Source organism: Populus euphratica, unplaced genomic scaffold, assembly GCF_000495115.2.
Source record: "Populus euphratica unplaced genomic scaffold, PopEup_1.0 scaffold6.1, whole genome shotgun sequence".
Taxonomy (NCBI): domain Eukaryota; kingdom Viridiplantae; phylum Streptophyta; class Magnoliopsida; order Malpighiales; family Salicaceae; genus Populus; species Populus euphratica.
The window spans coordinates 1,601,069-1,612,025 of NW_011499849.1; the positions used below are offsets into that span (position 1 = coordinate 1,601,069).

Genomic DNA, 10,957 nt, shown 5'->3' on the forward strand with positions numbered 1-10,957 from the left:
AAATTCTAGCATGACAAATTCAACAGTACCAAGTTTATCAACTAATAATGAGATATTTATGGCCTTTGCAAAACCCAGATAACAAAGTGCCTCAAAATAGCATCTCTCCCCTTCAACAAACATTCATATTTTTAGTTCATAAGCAAGTTTGTTTATACTGAGAACGACCAAAAAAGGAGGGCATCCTTTCAATGTGACTCCTATATGAAAGAAAAGTCACAACAACAAAGCTAAAATCGATAACATCAATGAACTCCAAAAGAAATAGATGAGAACAATTTTGTGACATTTATAATCACAGATGAGTCAAAAGATTTCATCACCTTTTCGAGTCCATGCTATTTCACTCCAAACAATGACATCATAAAATATAAGATGGGAACATGGCCATGTTATGTTATTTGTCCCCTCCAACATGGATCACAAAGCTTAACCACTAAAGATGATGCTGCTCAGCTTATCCCAAAAACTAAGAAAGGCATAGATCATATCTAAAAGAAGAAATGGGATTGCAAATGATTCAATATTTCCCCAATATCTTCAAAAACAAATGTCATCATGCAAACTCAATTTACAAGGCTTTACCAGCTTATTCAAGTCAGACTAAATTCAATCTCCTTTCTTATCAGATAATATGTAAGAAACAAAACAACAATCTTAAAGAACTATTCACCATTAAGTCAAAAGGAGAATCATCAAGTGAATGAAACGAAAACCTACCAAGTTATCCACAGTTCCATTGCAAGTTGCAGCAAATTCCACAAAGGAGATTACTTCCATCTGAAGGATCTCAAAACTACTAATCTTTGTTTGATTGGAAATGCTACTAGAGGACAAGTTTCTGTCAAGCTGTCCTGGGAACCCTTGATTGTAACTGCCACACTCTCCATCCATTTCTTCTGAATCTGGTCCGAAGTGGAAAAAATTCTCAGAGAAGATAAGGTCCCATATCCCCTCTTCCCTGAATATTTCAAGTGATACAGGTGATGAAACAAGAACCTTCGTAAAGGCATCAAGTACACAGTGTTGGAGGACATTGGCAAAGACCCTGCAAAATAAACAAGCAAATAAAGGAAAAACGAGGGAATCATGGAAAAAAACATGCACTGTAAACAAAATTTGGTGCCCTGAATTCCCCTAACAAGAATCCAGGGAAAGAATACAGAAAACACTCTGTGTCATCACCTTAAATGGTTAGGCAACTCCTTTTGATTTGAAAAAGCCTTGATACATGGAAAGACTGTAAGAAGAACCCCCATGACCCACTTAATTGAAAGTTCACCATATGCTGCAGAAATTGGCATTCCAATTCGACCAGTGTTTGTTTGGACATGGTGAGGTTTAATATTCTCAGGAGCAACAATGAAAGAACACAGCACCCCACTCAATTTGACAACATATTCATTCCAAAGTTTAGAATTAGCAGCATCAGCTGGAAGGGGAAAAGATCGATCCATCTTTACATGATTCTCATTTTCCAAGTCAGAAACAGGAATTTGGCAATCATTCTGTACAGACAAATCCTTTGTATTCTGCTCACACTCTTGAAGCAAGAAGGAAAGCGAACAAAAGCTATTTGCAAATTTATGAATTCTTCCATTTTCACATAGGAACTGCAGGTTGTTCATGTTACCAAAGCTGAATATTTGTTAAGGGCATTGATAATTGTTAGTATATAATTATCAACAGAAATATTGAGGAACAAAAAAAAGGCTTTCTTTTTCACCTTTTGAACCAAGAAACATAAATGGGGAGTCTGAGCCAGATACTAAGAGAACTCCTACCAACCTAGCCCCTGATACGATATATAATGTCCAATTTTCCTTAAAAAAAAGAAGATTTCATGATTTTTTTTTCTTCATCAAAGGATACCTTTCACTCCATGCAATTCAGAATTCTAAACTTCCTAATGATTGAAGTATCAACTTAAATCCCAGTTATCTTTTTCATTTCATAAACAAAATTGGAAAGCACTATGCACACATAATCTGGATTCACTTCGAGGCAAGTTATCAAATGGAGCAATGTAGAACATTAAATCTATGCAAATGCATGATTTGAAGGATACAGAGCCTCTCTTAGAACTGTCAAAGACAGTACATGTAACTGGAATATTTTCAGCAAGGGATTCTCACCACTGCAATAGAATGCAAACCTTATATTTTAGGAAGACAAGATGGTGAGCACAACAAAGTTAAGACAAAGGTTCATCTTGAAACAAAAGCATATGAAAGAAACCAAAACAAGCATAACATTATATTTCAAAATGGAAAAGAAAAGAACTAAATCAGCATCTGATATCTTGTCATTTCTAATTACAACAAAAGCAACACTGCTCAACTTCTAACAGTCTCAAAACCATAATTTTCTTAGTGAAATAATGCCAACACAAGCAGCAAATTAAATGCTTTGAAAGAGAAATTAACTAATGTCAGAACTTTCACGCAGCAGACCAGATCACACATGCACAGCAAGAGCAGAAGAGCAGTGAAGTTAGAGATCAGAAAAATCAGAGGGTCGAGGCATTAACTAAAAATCTTATCCACTCTAGCAATAACAGGATCAATAGAGATTCCAATAATCTCCACCCCAACATTCTCTCCAGGCAGATGCGAATTTCAGCAAGCCTAACCACATTAGAATAGTTAATTCAGGCAAGACTAAGTTTATCAGTTTATGACCTTCAACTTCTTCATGGTGTTCTGCTTCAGCATTGTGTAGGGGAAGTGGAGAGCAAATTTAAATGATTTGCCAAAAAAATGGGAAATACAGAAAACCCTTTTTCAGTAAAACTTAGTACTAATCTTGAGGGTGCCTTATCTTCTCCATTGCGTTTCATTTTCTCTATTTTTTCTTGTATTAAAAGACAATTCAATACATCATTGCTCATTCTTCCAATATTATCAACTGGATGAGGATATTAAAGCATTAACTAGATTTAAGGAAGATAAGGACAGTGTATTTTACATTTGGACATTCCAGTGATTCAAAAAAAAGTTAAAAAGTTTCTATTTTACCTTGGAACCATATTTCCTCAAGAGTGTCTGTTTCATTTTATCTTAAAACTGACATCATTGAAGAGATTCCGATAACCATCAAATGCAATCATTAGATAAAAAAATGTTGCTTGCCAATCATCAAAGTTCTCAACAAAGTTTGCCATCAGATTTTGATATCCTAACATGAAAATTATTACCTTTCATCACCAACATGAGAGGCGTTCCTCAACAATAGCACATTAATTGATGGAAGTCCTTGTCCATCCAACAGAACTTCAAGCCCTCCAATGCTTTTAAAATGATTTTGACCACGTGGATTATTGGATAATGCTAGATGAAGAGTCCACAAAGTCAAATATTGAAGTGACAAATCTGTCCTTTGTTCTTTCATGCTCAACCTTCTGATGACTCGCAGCAACTCTGAAGCACAAACAAATTCAGTGAGTGGAATGTTGAATACAACAACACCAAGCCTCAATCACAAACTAGCCGTGGGCAGCGGCTACATGGAATGTTGATTGCAAATAAGAAAATAAGAATAAATGTTCAGGGAGAGTACTAATTTAACTGTGGACCATAGAAAAATGACAAGAGAAGTTTCTATCAGGATTGAATGGTGCAACTTCTAAGCTCGAGTCACATACACTAAGTGATGACTTCAGTGGGGATGCCAGAAGATAGTATCAGGAATTTCGCTCTTTTTTTCAAAAGAAGAAGAGTGTTTAATTAAGCAAGAAAAGGTGATAATCTAAAAAAAAAAAAAACTATACAATAAGATATCCTCCATGAGGGAAATCAATAAAAGAGCTTCCTAATCCTGCCAATGATATGCTAGAAGCACAGGTGTAGGACAAACATGAAAAGGTTAAAGAGAACTATTATATTCCATGATAACTACTTGGACAGGAATTGGTTCTTGAAATTTATCAAGCTGTTTCCATCCATGGACCACCAAAGAATCTTGTAATCTTTTCCCTTCCCAACCACAAAGCTCAAAGATCCAATACCCTGCCCCACAAGAATGCCCCACTAAAAAATGACCAAATGTATTCATAATCCAGAGATTATAAATAATCAACCATGACACTCTCTCTACATGCATATAGTCAGATAATTTTCAATGTTGTGGAAATTTCCCTGCAGCATATTATGTGAGTTTAAAAATTTCAGAATTAAAGGAGTGAAATATTCATTCACAAAAAGAAGCCACATGAAAAACTAAAGGTGTGAAATATTCATTCATAAAAAGAAGTCACATGAAACACCAACACAGCAAATGACTAGAAGCTAAAGCCTTCCCAACACAAGAGAGGATTGAAATATCAAGGGCGGGTGGGTGGGAGGGTGTGTTCATTGTATTTGAATATATAAAATCATTGCCCTCAGAGATACATACAGGAGCAACCTTATGACACATCTGTGCGTTTTTCTCTTTTCAGTAGAGGGACAATAATTACTAAACCAATTTAGAAGCATCCTTTTCACTGTGCTTTATCAAGTCAAGTTAACATGTATAAAGATCTTAAAAGTGCCTACCTTACCTACTAACCAGTTAAGAACGCCAGCTTCCATCACTGACACAACTGCCCTCTGATGCCAATATAGCCTTGTTTCAGTAGGAACCTTCACACCACTAGAAGATTCATTGGAAGATGCACCCCAACTGGGGGTGAAAAACTCTGCATGGCTACTGAACAACTGTGCTTTCTCATATAAATTTGTATTTAAATCAATATAACCACATATTATGGACACCACATATAAAAGTATTTGTTGCAAAAGTCTGGTCTTATCTAGAAAAATACTAGACAGACTCTCGTCGCCTGATAGTTCACTTGTTATTGATTTTAGTTGGACAACAGCCCCTGAAAAGAAAGAATTAAAAACAAAAATAAAGTAAAAATGGGCACAACATTCTGACTTTTATGGCAGTAACTACTCTAGAAACAAAAGGACAGTATTCAAAGTTGTGGATAAGAAGTTTCGATGATAGTCATCAAGTTAGAGACAGCAGCTCCCTCCTCGGACCCAAGAAAGAACCCAAGTGAGAATGCATCTTACAGTGATTAGATGTCAATACAACCAAAAATCCATCGCCACACAAAAGAAAATAGCAAGAGAAGCAAACATTATGTGTACCTTTCATTAATGCAGTTAGCTTTTGAATCCCGCCATAGTATCCAAAAACTCTGCAGTTATGCATTGAACGAGTGATTACTGTTAAAGCATTCAACAAGGGCAGCCCTTCAGAAGTGATACTCAAACTTGTCGAATTCCCTGGTGAGTCCACCTGGGAGCGCACCACACTGGTGTTTACTGGATTTGCAATGAAAAAAGAATTATTAAACATGGAAAATGATTAATCAATATGGAAAAGGTCAATAAGAGGGGAGGTAAGAATCATGCAACATGCACTGCCTTCACAAAGTTGTTCATTATTAAACCCAAAAATTGAGATATCACCAAACACTTTACATAGGATGCACAAGTATCACGTTGCCAATAACTTGTATGATGATGACAATAGTAAGAGAAAAGGCAAGCTTTGCCACAATATGCCATGAGAGGAGGAAATCAACTGGTTTCCTAAGGTGAGAGAACAATAATGATTAAAAAATTGGTGGACTACAGATTGTGCATAAATTCTAGCAATTAAAACAACTGTAAAAGAGCAAGATATTGTGTAATGTTGTGCTATGAGATTCTTCAAGAAGAAGAAGAAGAAGAAGAAGAAAAGGAAAAGAAAATGTTTTTGCCATCTGGCATTACTTTCATTGAAATGTCTTTGAAGACAATCTTATGACAGTTTTTCATGAAATGCTTCTCAATAAATTGTATTTTGAATATCATGGTATAATCTTATGTTAGCAGTTTTATTTAAACAGTTGTTCTTAATAAATTAATACAATGACATGTTACATGTGAGGCTCAGAACATGCTGTCATCTGCTGTATAGTATCATAGGCTTGATAGTGGATAGTCATATCTTCCTAGGGTGTACTGAGATGTGCTGAACAGGCCGTTCTTTTATTTTTTCCAGAAAGCAATAAATGATCCTGAGAACAGTGAATGATTTTCAATTGATGCAACTTGCAGGTTTTAAAAGACCACCAAGATCTTGTCATGAGTTAATTTCTTCAACCTGGATTGAGTTGGTTTGGGTCATTATAACAGTGACATGTCATCAAAAAAATTGGAGCTATTAGTAAAGAACAAATTCCAATGACTATATATTAGACCAGTTTCTTCAGCTTGTTGGTTTGTAAGATCTGAAGCACCCTAGAGTGAGAGAAAAACATAAACTAGTTCTGAAGCAATCTTAGACCACCACTGCTAGAAACATCAAGTCCATTACAATCATTAACAAATATATAAAAAAAAATTATTATCTTCATCAAGCAAATTGGAATTTCATTTTCTAACTTGCACAGCTAAACAGACAAAACATCAGCAATCAGGATCTTACATTCAGAAACAAGAGAGGTTAACTGTGTGATCTTTTCAGTCAATGTAAGAATGATTTCTGCAGGGTGTCCAGCAGAGCAGCCAACAATTATATCATCAACCCGCAATGGATACTCCACAGGAGGCACAGTTGTCAATGCAGCCTCTGGCAACTGGCTGGCATTAGCGGGTTCCCATTTCTCAAATACCATTAAAAATTGCTTGAGGAAGACATGAAATAGCTTCTTCTTTTCAGCCTAAAAATATTGAATCAGAAAACATTTTTTTTTAGACAAGAGAACATTGTGTCAATGGAAAAAGGAAATTACAAAAGCTTGATGGAGACGAGGTCATCCTCCCTGAAAAAGAAAGCAAGCACCTAACCATGACACCACAAAGAAGCCCTGCCCCACAACAGTTGTCCCAAAGTGTAATGGTCCTTAAAAGTTGTAGCATTACTCAATTACAAGATACACCATAGAATGAAGAAGCTATTTCATGACACATTAGTATTAATACCCAAGAATCTTCACTGTAAATAAACAATCTACAACACATATTCATCACAAGTGGGAAATGTAAAGATAAGCGACTATGAAACTCACCATTTTCTTGACACATTAGACAAATGATACTGGAAGATAAAGCCTTGTGAAGCCTTCTTATTTGTAAAAATCATTAAGAAATAATTATGTTGGGCACCATTATCTAGATAGAGGCCATAACTTTAGAGGGTACCTTGGCTTTACAGATACGATGAGGCAAAGAAGAAGACAAAGGGTAAGGGTAACGGGAAATTTGGAAAAGAAAAGACTTGCAAGATATGCATCAGACCCTTCCAAAGCCAAAACTCTATCACATTTCCTAGTCAAGAGAAAAGAACTAAGAATAGGAAGTAAATTAATGAAATCCTCTGATTTTCTATAGTTAAGATTCCAAAAAAAATTGAAAATTCCAAACTACATTATCCCCCTCGATCAAACAAAAATAAGAAATAGAAAGAGGAGTTTCTCCTAACCAAAAATCCTCCCTTTGAAATGAGCTTCCAAGGGCTCAAATCTGAGACATGATCCAAGCTAGGCACCCCCGCCATTAGCCTGGGCACCATGAAAATCACAAACAACTATGGACCACGAGAATTTGGTTCTAAAGGAATGGCCACAACCATTTCTGTACAAGGGCCATATTCTTCTCCACCATATGACCTAGTCCTAAAACCCCCTTCAACTCTTGGATTTACAACAAACCTGGCAACTCACAGAATGATGGCAAAAAAAGACATACAACAAAGTGCAAACAATTGTTCATGACATTGTGTAAGTCATCTTTATTTTGAAACTGAAATATCAAGTATACGAGTGATAGACTGTAGCTTGCTACACAGAACAGCTCAAGAAACACACTTCCTTTTAATAGTTCACTTGTTAAAACACGGGCTTCCCCTGCTAAAGCAAATAAAAATTCATTCACAGACCAAGCATTTCTATAACTCTCCTATCAATAAAATTATCGCCTTATTTTATGTGATAGATCATCCATAAAGAATGCAATATGGACACAAGCTAGAATATATGCTTTACTTTTGATAAATAAATTAATTTTAGTATGAACCATCACAGGTGTTTACTTTCAACATGTCCCAGCTCAGCCTCTATCAATATATAAAACCTTCATCATTTTTCAAAGGAAGAATTAGGGGATAGAAAAGCTCCAAAGACACAATAAACATGGTTTCTGCAAAATGCATATCAAAATTATTGATTCATTCCATGTTAAGTCACATCTATAGATAGAAAAGAGTTCCTCTAAATTAATCAAGTTGTGCATGGATTAAAAAAATCTTTTTGCTTCAAGGACAAAAAGAAAATGACAGATGAATTTGCATAACACATTACTTTCAGCAACACAATATACAGCATAAGAAACTGGAAAGCTACCAAACAGTTTAATTGGAAAAAAAAAATTAAGACCATGATACTAGCAGCCATACCTTGTCAACAGCATTCTCATATTTCTCCCAGAGTGTATGTAAAACTGCCTCGTCACCTACTTCACTGATAAGATGGCCAAAATGCATGAATATCAAGTAGATTAACCAGCAGTTGCTATTTGAGAAATGGAAAATCTAGGGGTAAGAACTAAAGAGTGCACAACAAATCTATGTCGTTGCACTCCAGAGATGAAGTAACAAAGCTTAAGTCTAACAGAAAAATTGTTGACACTTGCACTTGAAAATAGTTTAAGCCATTAATCAAAATAGCTACTGGTATATTTTAAAAGTTGTGTACTACCAGGAAATAGGAGGCAGACAAATAAATGAGAATCAGAATGGGGGAGTATAACTTTAATCCACTGTTAAATAAGGGGGCAGGAGGGGAAGAGTCCATCACATAAATAATTCCAAACAATGGCCATAAGTTAAGCAATCTTCTCTTCTCCTACTATACCTTATTCAGTATTTTGTAACTTCTGTTGCTATTTTTACAGGCAAAGAAACAGGCATTCCAATGCTTCTACTTCTTCTTTCTTCCAAAACTTCAACTTATTGTGAAACTAGTTTATCATAGATCTAAACCATGCCATCAGCACATCAACTTGATACAATCAATCATTATTATAACATGGTATATGTGCAAATAATAAAAAATTAGAAGCTTATGGGTGATGATGTACAGGATTGCACGTTTCCACCAGGTCATGGCAGATTTAACAGTTCAAGAGCTTGACGCTTAATAGAGGGTAAAGGCCTTTATACAAGAACAACCATAAGCTTCGCAAGGACACAGAACTGCACACCTCAATATTTTGGGTGTTGTGGAAAGGACAAAACAAAAAAATATTTGAGGAGGAATCCATTTTCAAATCATTGACCAATTTACGGGATACTTGAGGGAAAGTAGGGAGTTTTCTCTAGCAAAGAATTCTTAAGTCTAACATATTGCTCGTTCTGAATTTAGTTTATATGATGTGTATATTAAATGAGGATGATTGGTAGTCTTTCTCATAAATCTGCAGCACTCTATCTGTGCCTTCATTGACTGATTTATAGGCTTTAACAATTAAAAACAAACACAGAAACAGTGAATTTGAAGTGCCTTCTTTCCACATTAATAAGAATCAACTTTTATCAAAGAAAAGAAAAATGCAAATCATGATAAGCTTGCATAGATTCAGACTAGTCACACGTACCTGAAACAGATCTTTGGAGAAGGAGGAGAAAACCTCCCAGATGATGACCCCTGGATGGACTCTCCAGTTTGACCACTGGATGTCCTTCGAATGAGATCGGCCACACCCTTAACAATGTTCATGCTTCCCACTGTATTTACTGGAACAATCAAAACTTCACAATTCCATGAAAAAGATACAGATGGTCAATCCAGACCATTCCTTTTTGCGAGCTCAGGAATCTGTTTCCAAGGGGATGAAAATCACTAAGTCAAGCATGCTGCCTCTTTACTCCAAAGTTCAAACAATGTAATTTAGATTGCTGGGGAAAATAAGCATGACAGCACAATAATAAGAGAAACATTGAGCACATTTGCAGGTGCTATGACTATGCTATGAGAACTTACATATCCATACATGAATCGGTAGACATATAAGCATGAATTTATAGACATGCTCAAGTGAATTCGAGAGTCCATTGCACATGTCTCAAGCGCATTGTCATGTGCACTTAGGAATCCCCGATTAATAACTACTCTATGGATATGATAACATTAGAAGACACTAACCAAAGATTCTTGACCACATAACAAAAATGAAAAAAGAAAGAAGAAGAAGAAGAAGAAAGAACTGTTGCACATATTACTTGTGATGACCTCAAGTTCACGCGCTTCAGCTTGCCAGAAATCTTAAATTAGTCAATAATAGAATATTATAAACTAAAAACCAACAAAGCTAGTAAGAAACAAAGAATAAAATTTATACTCCGACAATCAATTTTTTCGCATAATCTGAGAACTAGCAATTCTAATGAAGGATGCAAGAATTAAACCAGTAGTTGGGGAAAAATTATCAATTTGATCCTTGTAAATAATTAAGTTTAATAACCACTGATTATATGAGCATTAAGAACGAAGAGTACCTGATTAAATCGCAGGTCTGTAAAATACAATTTTAGGGTTTAGGGTTTGATCGCGAGATCTGACCTTGGAGTTTTTGACAGCTTTCGTTCTTTTACTTTTCTCTTTCAGAGGGGAAGGTACCGGAGAAAAATAGTCATCCCATGGAGAAGCAGCTTTATTAAAAAATGAATTTAGACCTCGAAAGTGTGGTTTCGCGGGACTGCCCATGTGCGTAGATAATCATTATTTATTTACTCAATAATTTTCGAAATCTATATTTATTTGGTTTCTTTTATAAAAGAAAGATATATTTATATAAAAACTATAATTTAAATTTTAAAAATATTTTTTTATTAATACATTTTTTTACCAAAAAAATATTTGTGGTATTGAAAATTAAAAATTAAAAAATAAATAAGATAAGCATGTCATTGTAAATTAGCT

General features: G+C 35.3%; 1 protein-coding gene across 6 annotated transcripts in view; it reads right to left on the bottom strand.

The window, feature by feature from the left end:
- The window catches only part of LOC105120488 (binding protein), a 31,842-nt gene extending 21,131 nt beyond the window's left edge, over nucleotides 1-10,711 (bottom strand). For 2 of the 6 annotated variants that reach the window (XM_011018704.1, XM_011018702.1), the window contains exons 1-10: nucleotides 10,534-10,705; nucleotides 9,633-9,853; nucleotides 8,434-8,497; nucleotides 6,466-6,700; nucleotides 5,139-5,315; nucleotides 4,541-4,864; nucleotides 3,197-3,419; nucleotides 2,069-2,137; nucleotides 1,186-1,638; nucleotides 721-1,048 (exon numbers count right to left, since the gene is read on the bottom strand). In XM_011018704.1, coding sequence (XP_011017006.1) covers nucleotides 721-1,048; nucleotides 1,186-1,638; nucleotides 2,069-2,137; nucleotides 3,197-3,419; nucleotides 4,541-4,864; nucleotides 5,139-5,315; nucleotides 6,466-6,700; nucleotides 8,434-8,497; nucleotides 9,633-9,754 — 1,995 coding nt within the window. In that variant the 5' untranslated portion in view covers nucleotides 9,755-9,853; nucleotides 10,534-10,705. Of the gene's footprint in view, nucleotides 1-720; nucleotides 1,049-1,185; nucleotides 1,639-2,068; nucleotides 2,138-3,196; nucleotides 3,420-4,535; nucleotides 4,865-5,138; nucleotides 5,316-6,465; nucleotides 6,701-8,433; nucleotides 8,498-9,632; nucleotides 9,854-10,533 lie in introns of those variants that run through there. The other 4 variants (XM_011018703.1, XM_011018707.1, XM_011018705.1 and 1 more) reach the window with 4 other exon arrangements.
- Nucleotides 10,712-10,957: the final 246 nt, after the last annotated feature.